The following is an 18375-nucleotide window of genomic DNA, read 5'->3' on the forward strand; positions in this document are numbered from 1 at the left end:
CCTCGGCCTCCCAAAGTGCTGGTATCACAGGTGTGAGTCACTGTGTCTGGCCAAGGCAGTTTTTTAATCTGTTTTATTTTCAGATAGATAATTTGTTCTGACTTTACAAAATGGAAAACAGGTTCTTTATCCTTGGTGGCTTAATACAAGAACTGTCTTATACATACTGTGTATATTCCATGTTTATTGTTACTGTTCTTAGAGTTCAGACATGTTGCTATAGTCAAACTTGAAAAGGTATTTGGGTATGGTGTGGTTAAGAGTGTCCTTTATTTTATAAATTCATTTAAAAGCCAAAATTTTTCCAAGAACTAAATTGCGAAAGGTTATTGGAAAATGCTTCTAATTTACCAGTATCTTCAGAGTTTATAGCTTTCAGTTCAGATACAAGGAACTTATTATTTTGAAATTTGTGACATGTAATTTTGGCATTTGCTTGCAGAACCAGCAACCCTGCCAGTTTCCGGATGGGATATATTATTTTCTTCCTTTTCTTTCCTAGGCCCAGCAGTGAGAAACTTTCACAATCCGTAATAGATGGTGTGACTGTTCTGGGAGGTCAATTCCATGGTATGTAGTTATCCTGAGTTGGAAATTAAACAATCTTTAAAAAACTTTTATTTACAAAAGTAATGTATATTTATTTAACAAAGTGTGAAATACAGATGAACAAAAAAATATTTAAAAAATGAACTCCTGGATACAAAAATACTAACTTTAAATATAATCTTCCAGGTTGTTTCTGGGCAGGCATGTTTTGTTTTACCTATGGCAGTACTATAGGAGATTATAGGTGGGAAATTCTGAACAAATACAACTTCCTTCACTTTGGTAAGGCTGAATTTCCTCAAATAAAAACCTTTTTAAGTACTTGAAGATGATCATTCTGGGGAGCTTTGTCAATATTAGGTTTTCATTAATAGCTGGTCTCCTGTGAAATCAGCTGTTACCTGTCAAGTAGTGATGGGCAATATCTTTGACAGGTAGTTCTTTATGTTTTATCAAATGACAGAGAATTAAATGAAACAACACACTAGGATCCCCTTCTCACACTTTGTCTATTGTGAAGGCACTGCCTCCACTATGTTTTGAGGTGAATATTTTCCTGGTGTGATATCTTTCTCATTAAAACAAACATCCACTCTTGACCTTTGAAACCTCCTTTGACTGAGTTCTGACTGTGTTCCCTTCCTGCACAGTCTGGCCTCTGTTGAGGGCTTGCTCTGCTTACCTTGTCTGTTTCCTCCTCTTCTGTCATTCTTCAGCCTTCTGCAGGTGAGTCTCTATCCTTACCTCTCCGTGAAATAAATGTCTCCCCAGCCCACCCCTGGCATCCATCTGCATTGTTATTGCCAAATCTTGTGGATATTGTAAAGTAGGGATTCTTAACCAGGGACCTCTGTGGCATGTCTGGGACTGCTGCAGAGGACCTGTGGATCTCATGATACGATGTACAGTGTTGTCCGCAGAAGCGCTTTCCCTGGGAGTGTACAAGTACCTCTGCTCAGATACTCAGAGGGGGCTGTGATCTAAAAATAATTTTAATAATTTATGCTTTAAAGTTCTTACAGTTGAAGGCTTTGTAGCTTTCCATAATGTTAAAGCTCTTTCTTTGAGCTTCTACTTGGCCACTATTCCATATTGGTCTTCTCTGTTGGCTCCTCTTCTGTCTCTTTCGGGGAGGACATTCCTCGGGACTCTCTTTCATTCTGCATGATTTCTGAATGATTATCTCTACTGCTATAGCTTGAGCTACCTTATTTATTTATTTATTTATTGTTTGAGATGGAGTCTCACTCTGTCGCCAGGCTGGAGTGCAGTGGCTCTATCTCAGCTCACTGCAACCTCTGACTCCCTGGTTCAAGTGATTCTCCTGCCTCAGCCTCCTGAGTAGCTGGGATTACAGGCATGTGCCACCACACCTGGCTAATTTTTTTATTAGTAGAGACGGGGTTTCATCATGTTGGCCAGACTGGTCTCGATCTCCTGACCTTGTGATCCGCCTACCTTGGCCTCCCAAAGTGCTGGGATTACAGGCATGAGCTACCGTGCCTGGCCTCATTCATTTATTAATTCATCAAACATGTTTTACTACCTGCTGTGTACCTCCCTCTAGTAGTCTGTTTCTGTTTCACTGTGTATCACAACCCATAGTAAGAAACCCATTATGTGTCATGACATGTCAATGTGTGCTTGTATGTATAACTGAAATAATAGTTTGAATAAACAATGCTCATCCTTCCTACATGATATGCAATCATCTGTTTAAAATGCACAAATGCTGGTTTGTGTCTCAGTAAATTCCATGGCCCATTGGCAGGCTGTGGCCTGCAATTTGTAAAGCATTGGTCTGAATGGTGTCCTCCCTTAGGTGGCCTGCTTCTATCTCGTGTTCACCTTGCCCCAAACTATTCTTTCTGTCATCCCCAGAATGGTTGTCTTTTTCAGCATTTTCATTCTATCTCTAGAACGATCACTCTTCTAGTGTTTTAGTCTAGAAAATGTTGAGGGTAATTTTTTAAAGTTTTCCTTCATTTCTCTCTTCAGCTTAGTGTATTTCAGGAAATGAAAAAAGGTTAATGTAGGGAGAATGGGGGTTAGGAGAAGAGTAGGGAGGTAAGGTGGGCTAATTCATACGAAACCTTGGAGGTCATGGCAAGAACCTGGGCTCTATTCCAGATGCAGTGGGACTCCATTGAAGGATTTTATGCAAGAGAGTGATATGATCACATTTTCATTTAAGCCAGTCCCTCTGTTTGTTGTAGAGAGAAGAGAAAGGAGAGTTGTAAGAAGGAAAGAGACCAGCTAGGCCACTCTTGAAAAATTAGTATTGCATTCAAAGGATTTTGTGGTATATGGGGAGAACAGAACTGTGAAGAACACATTCCAGGTTTCTGAGTTGATGAGTTGGATAGATAATCCTTTTCATTGGGTACATAAACTAGTCATTTAGTAAATGTTTCTTTGGTAATTTTGATATTGGTCATACAATTATTTTGTTTCTTCCTTTAGCATGTCTTTTAGAATAATGGGTTCCTCTAGTAAACACTTCCATTAAGCTAACCTAAGCTCTTATTTGCATTTTTTGAGCTTCTCCATCTCCTCCCATCTCATCATTATACCAGAGCTAAGGTTGCCTTCATAAGGTACCATTTCTATTAAATCACTTCAGGGCTCAAGAATTTAAAGTGACTCCTTTTTGCCTCCAGTCAAATTGTTGTGTTTGAGGTTCAGGTCCAACTGACAGGTTTAGTCACTGAATATTTACTTATTGGTTACTGGTCCAGTTTGCTATCCATTTTTCTTTGTTTTTTGCTCATGGTGCTTTTCTTATAAGTTAGCTATGTTTAACTGTAAGCTGGTTTTCTTTCTTTTTTTTTTTTTTTTTTGAAAATTATGGGATGTTTTTGAGGTTTACAATGAAAGTACAGTCCTTTGGTAAAATTTAGTCTTTGGCTTCTGCTGAGTACCTGGGGCAATGGCTGGGTTCACTTTAAATTGATTGATGACAGGCCGGGCATGGTGGCTCACACCTGTAATCCCAGCATTTTGGGAGGCCGAGGTGGGTGGATCATTTGAGGTCAGGAGTTTGAGACCAGTCTGGCCAACATGGTGAAACCCTGTCTGTACTAAAAATACAAAAATTAGCCAGGTGTGGTGGTAGGCACCTGTAATCCCAGCTACTTGGGAGGCTGAGGCAGGAGAATCCCTTGAGCCTGGGAGGTAGAGGTTGTAGTGAGCTGAGATTGTGCCAGTGCCCTCCAGCCTGAGCGATACGGCGAAACTCCATCTCAGAAAAAAAAAAATCATGACAAAGTTCCTTTGGACTCCTGCGGTTATGTATGTTTGGGCAGGATATTCATGCGAGGGCCTGTGCTTGGTAATAGCTCTTCAAGAATGGGTTTTCCCCTCTTCTCTGCTTAGTGTTAAGATAACTGTTGTGGGAGTGGTGACATGGGGTGATTAATTTCTGACTCATCCTCACACTGAAGGTATAGTTCTTTGGGATTTCAGCTTCATGAGAGTCTTCTACTGGGTTCTGCATCTTAGATCACCGTGGGCTTTTTTTGCTCTGAAAACCGTAGCTCAATTTCTAGTTTAGAGGAATTAATTCAGAACAAAACTGGCTTCCAGACTAGCTTAGATCTTGAAGTTCTTGCCTTCAGGTATGTTTCGGCCTGATAATTCTGTAACTTGTCAGCACTGTAGTTCTTTTTAAAAGGAGATTTTTATCTTTTATCTAGCATTTTAGTTGTTTCCAGGAGGACGATTCATCTGAATTATGTAGTTTGCAATGTTACTGGAAACAGAACTCAATTATTACTTGTCTATATTGGTTTATATTTACATTATTAACTGTTTATATGTAATGATTTTTTTTGGCTACTAATGGTCATTTTTATTTCTTTTTAAGATCATTTTTATGTTTTCTAAGATGTCTGAGATGACAAAAAAGGATTTGTCACCCTGAAATTCCTACGTATGAATGCATTTAAACTTTTTTCTCTTTGTTAAGAAATGTGGTGAATTGCTTTTTGTATTTCTACGACAGATTATGGCTTGTTAACAACACCCCAGCTGCACTACATGGTGTATTGTCGAAACACGGGTGGCCGATATGGAAAGGCAACTATAGAAGGTTACTACCAGAAACTCTCTAAGGCTTTTGTGGAACTCACCAAACAGGTGAAAAGTTTATTGAACATGGTTAGAGTTCAAACAAATGAATAAAGTAACATAGTCTACTGAACAGATTATCTTTTTGTCATGCCTCCTCCTTCCTTTTCCAAAAATGCTGCATATCTCCTTTTTTGTTTTGCTCTAGGGCTACTCAAGGTTCTGGTCTATGTATCCTGCTAACTTACATTGGTGTTTACTTGGCAAAGCACGTAGTACATTCTGAGATCCTTTGGGGAAGAAAACATGGTGGGGGTCTTGACGATGGTTATCATAAGTATTCATTCAGATGAATTTGATCTTAGTTAATGTAGGTGCTACTGGCTTAATACCTGAGGCATCTACTATTGAGATTTTCTTCTAGGTATATTGGCTTGTTAAATGTGGAGAGATTTGAGAAGTATAATTCATTTGATCAACAAATACTAAGTGTATGTCCTTACCAGGCACAATTAACTAAAAGCCCTTGCTCTCATAGAACTTAAAATTTGGGGTGAGGATAGCTGGGAGAGGAGACAATTAGAAAAAAAACAAATCTGCCTGATGATGTTACATACTGTAAAAAGGATGACATGTCATTACTGCCCATTTGTCTGTGTGCTTATTCTTGCATTTGAATGGCTGCCTTGTAATATTACTTTTAAGGGACCCTGTTAATTGAGACTAAATTTTAACAAAGCTCTATGCTGTCAGTTGTTCAATCAGCAAAACTCTTCTATTGTTCCAGGTGTTTTTAAATTTTACTTTAGTGTTTTATAATTTTAAAAATCGATAAAATTAATTATAATTGATAAAATATAAAAATTAAAATAGATGAGTTAACTGAATATTTACATATGCACATATGTATATATGCTTTATATTTCACATTTATTTTTATAACTTGAAATTTTTCTTTCATGTGTCTTTTTCCTTTGTAGGCTTCCTGCGGTGGAGATGAATACAGATCACTTAAGGTTGACTGTGCAAATGGCATAGGGGCCCTGAAGCTAAGGGAAATGGAACACTACTTCTCACAGGGCTTGTCAGTTCAGCTGTTTAATGATGGGTCCAAGGGGAAACTCAATCATTTATGTGGAGCTGACTTTGTGAAAAGTCATCAGAAACCTCCACAGGGTATGTCGTACTAGCACTGTAAAAATTTGTTTTTAATGCTCTTTGAGGCCAATCTCACTTATAAACGAAGGTGGTAAAGTGAGTTAAGAATCATGCAGCTAGTCCTGGTTCTGCCACATTTAGACACTGAGAAATCTTCCCATTCTCAGAGCAATTGAAACATGGTCTGCTCTCTCTGCCTGTAAATCACACCACTCCTCATAGTCTACAGGAAATCAGGTGAGGAAAGCAAAGTCAGGAAATGGCATTCTAGAGCAGTGGTTCTCAAACTGGCATGCGTCAGAATCACTTTGAGGGCTTGTTAGCACACAGATTCCTGGGCTCCACTTCTGAGTTTCTGGAGGTCTGGCATAGGATTTGCATATGATAGAAATTTGCATTTTTTTTTTTTTTTTTGAGACGGAGTCTCGCTCTGTCGCCCAGGCTGGAGTGCAGTGGCCGGATCTCAGCTCACTGCAAGCTCCGCCTCCCGGGGTTTAGCCATTCTCCTGCCTCAGCCTCCCGAGTAGCTGGGACTACAGGTGCCCGCCACCGCGCCTGGGTAGTTTTTTGTATTTTTTAGTATAGTCGGGGTTTCACCGTGTTAGCCAGGATGGTCTCGATCTCCTGACCTTGTGATCCGCCCGTCTCGGCCTCCCAAAGTGCTGGGATTACAGGCTTAAGCCACCGCGCCTGGCCTAGAAATTTGCATTTCTATCAAGTTTGCAGGCTTTGTTCACGGTGCTTGTCTGGGGATCCCTTTTGGAGAATCAGGTCTAGAGGGTAGCATAGTAAGTATTATTAGATACCTTGTCTGAATTAGATACACTATGGAAAGCGAATGTAACTGCTTATACAGTTGTTAGTAATCAGTGTTTTCCACTCAGTGCAGAGTAGGAGGAGGAACTTTTCTTCAGATTTTAGTTGTAGTAAGAGGTGTTCTGGATTTATCTGCATTATAGACCCTACATTATTTGCTTAGGACAAACCTGACTTGCAGTTATGTTTTGTTTGGCTGTATTTGTGTGTTTGTCTGTGTGCCACTGTTTAAAAATTCCGTGACTTCTCTTACATATTGGAATCTCTAGCATCTCTTTACCAAAATCAGAAAATGTTCACACATGGCATTAGTCCACTGCAGTCAGATAGATGCTGCCCCCCTTAAATAGGACATGCATTCTAGAACTCTACAGACTTCATCATCCAGTTGCCTCATTCATTCATGTTATTATGCCTTACTTAATAAGCATTTAAAATGTCAGTGTAGTCAACCAATTTGAGCTCCTTTTCATTAAATTGCTTGTTTTGACATTTACTTGACAGTTCAGTTCTGCCACTTATTTATCCATTTGTTAAATACTGAGCTCTTACTCTCTATGCTCTAGGCTTTGGGACTACAGTATGAACAAAACCATAGTCCTTGCTTTCCTGAAGCTTGCATCATGTCCTTTTGTCAATCTTATGATCCTATCCCTGACAAAAGCCTTTTACTTCTTAGTTGCCTCATGTTGGATTTGTCACTCTGCTGCTGTCATGGCTAAGGAATAGCCAAATTTTCTAATAAATTTGATGCTACAATTGCTGAGATTTCAGCAACTTTATGTAAATTTCATAAGCCAGTTATCTCTCAAAGTTATAATTCTTTGCTCTTAATTACCAGTGTTTCTTTTTATTGGTGGTATGAACAAATAAAAATCATTTCTGTAGAATTAAAGCACATACCTCATCTAGTGCTGATTATTTTTTCTCTGTAAAGGAGATCACAGTGCTAGGTAAATTACATTCAGAAATGTAGCTTTCAAAAAAACTTTATGGGATACCTGTCTAGCCAAACCAACCTGCTTATAAAATGGAATTTTATAATAGTAGTATAGCATATTTCAGCATAGGTTTTGAATGCTCCTTTTTTCACTTTGCAGTGAAAGAATTTGACCTGTAAAAATCACTAATAAACTATGTACTATTTAAAGATTATATACTAGTTAAAGATTAAGACATTGATTTTTAGGAGGATAATTTTAAGAGAAAATTCTAAAACTCTTTATAATAAATTCTTAGACTGAAATGCATGTAAATTATCCTGTGTGCTAGGAATGGAAATTAAGTCCAATGAAAGATGCTGTTCTTTTGATGGAGATGCAGACAGAATTGTTTATTACTACCATGATGCAGATGGCCACTTTCATCTCATAGATGGAGACAAGATAGCAACGTTAATTAGCAGTTTCCTTAAAGAGCTCCTGGTGGAGGTATGGTGGGGGGATTGGCTACCCTCTAAAACAAGACTTAGTGAAATAGTTCCATATTTTATTGTTATTTGTCAGAAAGGCAAAATTTATGACAAATTCTTTACATTAATGGGCAGAAAATTCAAAAAAGAGCAGTGGTAATACCCAGTCATTTGAACATTTGAGGCTTTGGAACCTGAAGGTACTCTTTTCTTCCTTATACTGGCCGAGTTTTGTGATTTGAAGCTTTAGGAAGTTTTGCTTCCATAATAATTGAAACTTTGATGAGAGTTCTGTGGTCACTCCATAAAAGCCCTAAATTCTAAGAGGAAATCTCATCATCTGATATATTAACTGATTATGATAAGCTTAGTAATGTGAGATTTGTTTCATTTTGCTATATTAGAAATAAATCTCAGGCTAGCTTTAAGTATACAATGTAACTGGAAATTTCTAGGCTGGAGTGCAGGGGCGCGATCTCAGCTCATTGCAACCTCTGCCTCCTGGGCTCAAGCAATTCTTCTGCCTCAGCCTCCCAAGTAGCTAGGATTACAGGTGCATGCCACCACACCCGGCTAATTTTTGTATTTTTAGTAGAGACGGGGTTTCACTATGGTGGCCAGGCTGGTCTCGAACTCTCGACCTCAGTTGATCCACCCACCTTGGCCTCCCAAAGTGCTGGAATTACAGGCATGAGCCACTGTGCCTGGCCAGATACTTTTATTTAAAAAATTAAAGAGGTGAGGATCAGGAGATACAGGCTTCTTAAAAGAGGATTTCTCATAGAATTGCTTTAAATAGTGCTCAAATGTATTTTAGGCTTTTTTCCTGGTATACATGTAAATTTTCAGTCAGACATTTATGGCATAAACTAAGGCACAACTGAACTGACTGATAATTTTGTTAGCCTTTAGAACTCTCATTATATTTGTTTTCGTAGACGATACTTTTGATGGCAAGTTAAGTATCACTGTTTTTGTCTAGATTGGAGAAAGTTTGAATATTGGTGTTGTACAAACTGCATATGCAAATGGAAGTTCAACACGGTATCTTGAAGAAGTTATGAAGGTATTGAACCATTTTTGTTTTCTGGTAGTTTCTGAATTAATATCATGTGTCTTGAAGTTATGAAGGTATTGAACTATTTTTGTTTTCTGATAGTTTCTTAATTAGTATCATGTTTCTGTGAGGAAGATACTGCCTTCATAAAAGTGATTATGTTGTAGTGCATGAAGCTGAGCTGCTGTTCATGTAAAGGTAAAGAAATAAATAAGAAAAAATTTAGTTTCCTTGATGAAAAAAGGAAAACTTCTTTCCTTTTCTTGGAGTTTTCCTTTAGAAAACTTGTGAATTCTTTCTCTGCACCTTTGTAATGAATGTAAATCTTTCTAAAGGCCTAATAATCCAGTTTTACAGCTCAGGAATATTTTTGTTTAAGGTCCTAGAGTCACCAACTTCAAATATAAACATCAAGGAAGATAGCTCACCTATCTCCCAGTCGCAGGAGAGTTTAACTTAGGTGTTTGGGTCCAATTTGTAACTATCTACCTGTCACAGAGGTACGAAAAGTTTTATTACTCCCTTAGAGAAGGGCGGTTAACACAGGTGGCCATCCCTATTACCAGGTAAGTTTAGGATAGACATGTGTGACAAATGGTGTTGTCAAGTTTTCCTGTTTGAGGACTAGTGTTAAAGAAAAAATAATTCATAACACTTGTTAAAATGGTAAAGCAGACTTGATTCAGGACTGTTGTGATAGGTACAGGGACTAATGTGATGGAGTTTTGCAGTGATAGGAGAAAGATTGGGCTCAACTCCAAATATAGTAAGGAAAAGTGGGGTTTTATAGCCAAGGAGCAGGGTGTGTGGGGGCAGGTGGTGGTCAGTGGATGAAAAATTACTGAGAGGAAACATGAGGGTAAGTGGGTGGTATTTTGGCTAAACTGATCTAACAGGACTTTTGCTGAAGGTAGGCCAGCGCGGTCACATACTACCTGGGGGATGGTGGAGAATAAGAACTCAGATCAGATGTCACGAGTGGTCATATATCAGGATGAGGGATTCTCGCTAAGCTCACTTAGCATGACTCTTATTAAAATCGGGCTATTGGAAGACAAGCCTAAGGACAACGCCTAGTCAGGCTTAGGTGAGCCTGACTAAAGTTTGGTCAAGGAGAGAATTTTTGTCATTAGCCATCTTTTATCTTCGGAAATTGGATTGGAATGTGTCTGCTGGTTATATTAAAGAGTGAGCATTTATCTTTGCTGTCTCTTAGCAAATTAGCTTGTGATTGAACATCAGTTTGGCTTAATACTTATTCAGTAATAAAACTGTTTCTTGCCCTTTTTTTTTTGGAGAGGTTTTCTAGAGTGGTGGGAGATTTCTGTTTCTAATTATTTCTCCGGTGTCCACCAGATGACCACCCTTGGCACCACACTGCTTGATCGGAGAGTTACCAGGGTTCATGGACAAAACTGGAAGCCTGTTTGCCTATGTTTTCTCATTAACGAGCAGTTCTCCAACTTTTTTGTACCTTGTTTCAAGTTCTGGCATTTATACTAGTTTTAGTTACCTTTCCATTCTCTAGAAAGCAGGAATTATAAAGTCAGATTCCTGCAGAATTTGGACAGGTAAAGTGAATGAGGGCAGCAGGTGGCTAAAAACAGGGAAGTGTGCCAGATGATGTCAACTGTAGTCACACTCTTCAAGAGAAGCAGGAAATCTGAATTTTCATGTGAATTTCCAACTTTTAAAAAAAGAAACAGTGTCTGACTGAAAATTTACATGTATACCAGGAAAAAAGCCTAAAAAGGAAACAGTGGCTGAGCAAAATGAAATATATCTTGAGGCTGCTAGTTTATGACCTGATTTTAATGTATGGTTATAATAAGCTCATTCAAGGGATTCCATCTGGGACCCATTTGCCTGCCTTTCACAGGGATTGGGTTATTTCACAGTACTTGGGTTATTGCTTTAGTATTTTCATTTTCTGTCTTAAACATTTATTACAGATAAAATAACCTAGTTTAAGAAACTGTTACTTCTCAACTCACTGTCTTCCAGATGAAATATTTTTAGCTCTTGCCATTCCTGAGGTCTCCTACATCCAATCGAATGCTGATCTTTCTTTTGCAGTTTTTCTACTATCAGTCTTTCCTTAACCATTCTTAAAGCTCTCTCAGATCCATCCATTCTTGACTTTCCCTATTCACTGTTGCTGATCCAGCCACTATTTCTTACTGGGATTAGTCCTAGAAGCCTCCTGATTCCATTTCTTAACCTTCTCATTGAACTTGCCGCTATTTGTAAACGAAGTTTTATTGGAATAGAGCTATGTTGATTTGTTTATGTATGGTCTGTGGCTGCTTTTGCACTGTAATGGCAGAATAATTGTGACAGAGACCATATGGCCTGCAAAGCCTAAAATATTTACTGTCTGGCCTGTTACAGAAAAAACTTGCAATTCTGCTCTAAGCTATTCTCCACACTGTAGCTAAACAGCTTTCTAAAACTGTTAGGTCATGTCACGCCCCCACTTGTAATCTTTCGTGTCTTATAAGGAGACCCTCATCTCTCTCACCGTGCTTTACCCCTGGACACGTGCTTCCAGAGTGTGTTCACACTCCCATTGTATACATACCATTTTGTATTTTAATGCTTAATCGTCTTCCTCACTGGACTCGGCCCCAGTATGTTTTGATCCCCTTTGTGTCTCTGGGATACTCGGTATGCAGGGAACATTTGACATCTGAGTAATTGCTGTATTTCTTTAAATGCATGTGTTACAGGTACCTGTCTATTGCACTAAGACTGGTGTAAAACATTTGCACCACAAGGCTCAAGAGTTTGACATTGGAGTTTATTTTGAAGCAAATGGGCATGGCACTGTAAGTTCTCTTAATTACAGTTGGCCTTAGGTGGCACTTTTCTTTATAATGAGATTTCTGTATCTGGGGGGTAATAATAGGTAATATTGTACTTTGTTGAAATAATTGGATGTGACAAAAAGATCCTTTGGTTATCTTATATATTGATGTATTATGAAACTGTGATACTCTTTTACTTGGTAATGATTCTTCTTTCAATGTGAAGAGATACACTAAGGTGTTTTGAATAGTTTTTTTTTTTTTAATTTTACAGTTCTTAATTTTGTTATAAGCATGTTGTCTATGCACTTTTCGGCTGGCCATAGGAGAGGAAAAGAAAAATTCAGTCGCTATGGTGAATTGCAAAGTGTTGTAAAGTTGATAATAAGAAATGAAAATGAATTTAAGGTAACTAGTGATAGGCATATAAAATGTTTCAATTTATATTTTACATAAAATTACATTTTAAAGTGTAAAGTAGTTTTTTGTAGATTCATAATTTCAGAATATTTTAAAAATGTTTTTATACTCACCTCATTTAATGAATGCACTTGAGGTGGCTATCAGAACATTTGAATCTAAGCCGAATAATTTTCCTCATTAATTTAAATTGGCTTTTGGAGGGCATAAATATAAAAAGGGGAAAAATAAGTTCCTGCAAAATGCAATTAAGATATAACTTTAGTGATCTAATGGAGAAGTTGGTAAATTATTTTCTAAAGGGTAGACAGTAAATATTTTTGGATTTTCAGGCCATAAGGTCTCTGTTACAGCTGCTCAACTCTGCTGATCTAGCTTAAATGAATGGGTGTGGTTGTGTTCCAGTAAAACTTCACAAAAACAGGTGACTAGCCTGTGCCTTATTTTATCAAGAAAAATGTATTTCATCAAGTAGTTGAGCATAGTATGCTAATCTTGCTCAGTATTAGGCCTCTAGAAGGCAATAAAAAAGATGGGTAAGGTATTTCCAAATGAGGTAAGACTCTTGAGGAGCATGATTAATTATATATTGTAATGACTATCCATGATATTATTTGCCATATTTTGATAAATACTAGGAACTCTCAATTTTGCCTAGCTCATACCCTTAAGTTTTAGAATAAAACTGTACTAGTCGCAATGAATTATTTCCTTCAAAGTATAAAGGATACAGACAGGCTCTAAGTAACCTGGTTGCACAGAAATGACTTAGCTGGTTGAAGGGAAAACATGAACTTATTGTGTGTGTTCGCCTTTTGTCAAGGTGGTGTTTTCTTTGTAATCAGATGTTTAAATTTTTATAGCCAGTTATATAATCCACAAATAAAATTTTTCCCCTAGTACTATCCTCTGGGTTTTAATGTGATCTTACATTAATTTCATACATTTTAAGGCTGCCACTATTTTTCCCCTGTTTCTCCAGATTGACTAGGAGGGAAAAGTGGGTTAGCTAGAATAATAGTATTTATGACTAGGTTTTGGATAGTGTTTTGAGACTGATTTTATATGCTTTTGCTGCAGGCACTGTTTAGTACAGCTGTTGAAATGAAGATAAAACAATCAGCCGAACAACTGGAAGATAAGAAAAGAAAAGCTGCTAAGATGCTTGAAAACATTATTGACTTGTTTAACCAGGTCAGAACTGATGGGGCAGTGGACTCTTGGTTACCTTTACTTTATTCAGAAGATGGATAGAACAGAGTGTGGGTGCATACAAAATTAAAGTAGAGACGTCCTGGCCTGGTGGCTTCCTTGCAATAGTGGTGTATTCAGTTGAGATTTATAATGAAATGGAATGACAGAACATTTTTTAATATGCTTCCCTTCCCCTACATCTTATGATGGGAAATTTCAAGTATATTGAGTAGCTTCTACCTAGGATCACAGATTCAGCTACTCAGTGTATACATACATATTATTATTATTTTTTTTAACCAAACCTCGAGGAAATTAAATAAAAATAACTGGTTGTCAGGCCAGGCGCGGTGGCTCATGCCTGTAATCCCGGCACTTTGGGAGACCGAGGCGGCAGATTACGAAGTCAGGAGATCGAGACCATCCTGGCTAACAGGGTGACTGTTTCGTCTCTACTAAAAATACAATTAGCTGGGCATAGTGGCGGGCACCTGTAGTCCCAACTACTCTGGAGGCTGAGGCAGGAGAATGGCGTGACCCCGGGAGACAGAGCTTGCAGTGAGCCGAGATCGTGCCACTGCATTCCAGCCTGGGCGACAGAGTGAGACTCCGTCTCAAAAAGAAAAAAAAAATAACTAGTTGTCTCACTGACAAAGGACATACATGTGGGTTAGTTGGGATTGGGGTTGGAGTGTCATTTGGCAGTGGAAAAGCAGTACTCAGGGTAGAGGAAAGCGATTCAGTTATTTGACTGTCTTGCACACATTGGACACTATATACCTTACTGTGTAATCCTTGCAGTAACACAGGGAGAGGTGTTACTGTAATTCCCTTTTATAAGTGAAGAAACAGAGATCTATCTTCAGTTATATCTTATACCAAAGCTCCTATTTCTCCATTTTATCTTGATGCTTTCTATCATTGTGGGGTAATATCTCAAAAGGGATCTAATTATAAAGAAAAATGAGTGATGGAATGTTAGGCTGAGCCTTAGAGTTATCCAGTCTAATTTCATTTTATAGATAAGGAGTACTAAAGGCAAGTTTCTCAAGAGCTAGTTTCAGTATTCTTTGTTACACCTTTCATTGTCTTCCATGGAGATCTCCATCTCATTGTTCATATTTATCCATCCACAAAAACCCTTCAGTTAATCATGCTGCATGTGAGAAAGCATAGGATATAGGCTGAGTATCTCTTACCCAAAATGCTTGGGACTAGAAGTGTTTTGGGTTCCAGATTCACTGGATTTTGGGATATTTGCATATATATAATGTGACATCTTGGGTGTGGCACTCAAGTCGAAAACACTAAATTCTTTTGTTTCATATATGTTACATAAGATTAAAGGTTTTATAGAATACTGCAAATTTAGTGCATGAAACAAAGTTTGTGTCTACTGAACCATCAGAAAGCAAAGGTGTCACTCTCAGCCATCCATTGGACAATCTGTGGTTGTTTGGCATCACCATCATTCCTGACTCTGAATTTATATGCTGTCAATAAGCAACATTTTTTATACTTATTCACACACAAGTATTTAATAGTAAAAAATATGATACATATCTGGCATGCATGGAAACGATGTATCATAGCTGAAGGAGGCTGACAGAGTCTTTTTCCCTTGGGGATGCTGAATGAACTGTGGGCCTGCCTTTAGTGGGGTTTTTTGTTTTATTTTGAGATGGAGTCTTGCTTTATTCCCCAGGCTGGAGTGTAGTGGCGCAGTCTTGGCTTACTGCAACCTCTGCCTCCCGGGCTCAAGCAGTTCTTCCTCAGCCTCCCGAGTAGCTGGGATTACAGGTGCTTGCTAATTTTTATATTTTTAGTAGAGATGGAGTTTTACCGTGTTGGCCAGGCTGGTTTTGAATTCCTGACAGTGAGGTCAGGAGTGCATTTGTTTTTTTATTAAGAGACAAGGTCTTGCTGTGTTGCCCAGGCTGGAGTGCACTGGATGTTCACAGGCATTATCACAGCACGCTGCAGCCTCAAACACCTAGCTTCAAGTAATCATCCCATCTCAGCCTCCTGAGTAGCTGGGACTGTAGGTGTGTGCCACCACACCTAGCAGTTGTATACCCACATGACCTATCACAGAAGGCCAGGTGTGGAATTTTTCACTTGTGACGTTATTTTGGCCCTCAACATGTTTCAGATTAAGGATGTTCAACCTGTACTGTGATTGGTTTTTTAAGAAAAACATCCGTTTCCAAGATTTGCTTGTGTTAAGTGGTTTCTTCCATTTGTTTCCCCATTTTGCAGGCAGCTGGTGATGCTATTTCTGACATGCTGGTGATTGAGGCAATCTTGGCTCTGAAGGGCTTGACTGTGCAACAGTGGGATGCTCTCTATACAGATCTTCCAAACAGACAACTTAAAGTTCAGGTGTGAGAGAAACTTTAACTTTTTTGCATATTAGCTAAGTAAAACCTATTATCCCAATTCTATGTCTCACTGACAAATGTTTCCTATTTCATTCTGTACATACACACATGATACACAGAAAATAAGGCCTTGTGGGCCGGGTGCAGTGGCTCATGCCTGTAATCCCAGCACCTTGGGATGCCAAGGTGGGCGGATCATGAGGTCAAGGGATTGAGACCAGCCTGGACAACATGGTGAAACCCTGTCTCTACTAAAAATACAAAAATTAGCTGGGCGTGATGGTGCACACCTGTAGTTCCAGCTATTCAGGAGGCTGAGGCAGGAGAATCACTTGAACCCGGGAGGTGGAGGTTGCAGTGAGCCGAGATCATGCCATTGTACTCCGGCCTGGCGACAGAGTGAGATGCTATCTCAAAAAAAAGAAGGTCTTATGATATCTAACGGTATTATCTTACAGCTGAAAAAAATTATAGAGTAAGTTCATTTACTTAGCATTCTATTGTTTGAGAAGTATTTGGTTTCCAACTTTATTATATAATAAATAATATGAATGCATCACATTTTTAAAGAGATTTTATTATGGAGAATTAAAAACAGATATAAATGTAGAGAAACTACATAATGAACTTTGTGTACCCATCTTCAGCAGATTTCAGTTATTGCCCTATACATTCTCCATACCCCCTCCCAATACTCTTTTGGGTATTTTATTTAGAGACGAGGTCTCACTGTGTTGCCCAGGCTGGTCTCGAACTCCTGAGCTTGAGTGATCCTTTTCCCTTGGCCTCCCAAAGTGCTAGGATTACAGGTGTGAGCCACTGCGCCTGGCCCCAACATTATTTTGAAGCAAAACTCAGATCCCCTGTCATTTCAAGTGAAAATACTTACTCTGCATTATGTTTAGTTCACAGAATACTTCCTGAGGGAGAGAATTCAGATAAATTGCTCACTGATTTCTGTACATGTTTATGCCAGTTTACACATTCACCAACAGAATTTGTGAAAGACAATTGGAGGTACTAAAGCCACAGTTCACAGAAATGGCTGTTGATTGTTCTGATTATTTTTGGCATATTTTAAGAGATTCTTATCGGCTTTCTTATATAATGGGCTACCACTTATCCTGTTTTTATGTGTGATATGGGACTTAAAGTCATGTCGTATTTACTGGCCATTATCTTAGTGGTAACTCTAAGCATTTGTGGAAATATTTTTTGTCAAAGGTAATTCTTTATAGATTGAAGAAAAAGAAGAGTTGTACAAATGTTGAAATTAATTACCCTGATCTTGGAGAAATAAATTTTAATGTAATTTTATATTTAGTCTGGCACTTTTTGTAGAATTTATGTTTAACAGGTTAAGCTTCTGAAAGGAAGTGTAGTATGTAACAAATATGAAATGCTTGCACTTAGGTTGCAGACAGGAGAGTTATTAGCACTACCAATGCCGAAAGACAAGCAGTTACACCCCCAGGATTACAGGAGGCAATCAATGACCTGGTGAAGAAGTACAAGCTTTCCCGAGCTTTTGTCCGGCCCTCTGGTACAGAAGATGTCGTCCGAGTATATGCAGAAGCAGACTCACAAGTAAGCTGGGATAGTTCTATTGAAAAAGAGCCTAATATTAGGTGATACAGAGGCAAACTATTTTAATAGTTTTTAGAATCTATGATGATTAGGCTTTATTTTGTTGAGCCTTTTAGGTTCACATTAAGCTACAAAATTATTTTCACCAGCAGTAATTATAAAATTGAACAAAATTAGATCCACTCAGTTTATTTCCCCAAATATTTTTGACTTATTCTGGACTTCTGAAAGTGTCATATTTTTAACCATGGCAGGAATAACTAATAAATACTTAGTTTATGCACTATAAGGTAGATGATCCTTTTCTTTTAAAAATATAATTTTGTGACATTATGAAAACAACCAGCTTTATAGTTCATTTCTAAGTCAACTGATAGCATTCTGAACTCTTGATTTGTTTTTCAAAATATTTCCTTTAAATGACAGCTTTACTCTGGTGCCTGTTTCCCTGATAGGGGTCAAGACCTGTGGTCTGGATTTTTATTATTTGGCCTCTTCACATACTCCTTAAAGTATCTGCAAAGCCACGGCAGACTAAGCGTGCTGAATAGGGAATCAGGAGGAGACATTTGGCAGCTTTCTTCCAGAAGCTTAAGCCATCTTAGAGTCTAATGAATATCCATGATGGATGAGGAGATGGCAACAGAGGCAGTAATACTTACTTACTATTAGGCCAATTGTGGACTAAGGTTTTATTGAATTTTTTCAGTTTTGGAATGATAGCTATTTTTATAATCTCAATTGATTAAAAACTTACCTTTAGAAGAATTTCATCTGTTTTCCATTTATTTAAGGGCCTTGGAATTTGTTACTGAAAGATGAAAAAAGGTTTTCATTGGAATTTGTTAGTGAAACAAAATCAAGAATCACCCCTCTCTTCCCCAGAATTCCAAGTAACATGGTCTTGCCCATGTTAGACACATGCTA

General features: G+C 38.2%; 1 protein-coding gene across 5 annotated transcripts in view; it reads left to right on the forward strand.

Annotated features, from left to right (window-relative positions):
- LOC105495768 (phosphoglucomutase 3) overlaps positions 1–18375 on the forward strand; it is a 42130-nt gene that overhangs the window by 5724 nt on the left and 18031 nt on the right. For all 5 annotated transcript variants that reach the window (XR_011623588.1, XR_011623587.1, XM_071096806.1 and 2 more), the window contains exons 4-12: positions 503–570; positions 4553–4686; positions 5598–5793; positions 7864–8021; positions 8985–9068; positions 11789–11887; positions 13367–13480; positions 15740–15862; positions 17275–17448. Coding sequence is in view for 3 of the 5 variants with exons in the window: in XM_071096806.1 (XP_070952907.1) it covers positions 503–570; positions 4553–4686; positions 5598–5793; positions 7864–8021; positions 8985–9068; positions 11789–11887; positions 13367–13480; positions 15740–15862; positions 17275–17448 (1150 nt within the window). In the remaining 2 variants the exon portion in view is untranslated. The remainder of the gene's footprint in view (positions 1–502; positions 571–4552; positions 4687–5597; positions 5794–7863; positions 8022–8984; positions 9069–11788; positions 11888–13366; positions 13481–15739; positions 15863–17274; positions 17449–18375) is intronic.

Source organism: Macaca nemestrina, chromosome 5 (assembly GCF_043159975.1).
Source record: "Macaca nemestrina isolate mMacNem1 chromosome 5, mMacNem.hap1, whole genome shotgun sequence".
Lineage (NCBI taxonomy): Eukaryota > Metazoa > Chordata > Mammalia > Primates > Cercopithecidae > Macaca > Macaca nemestrina.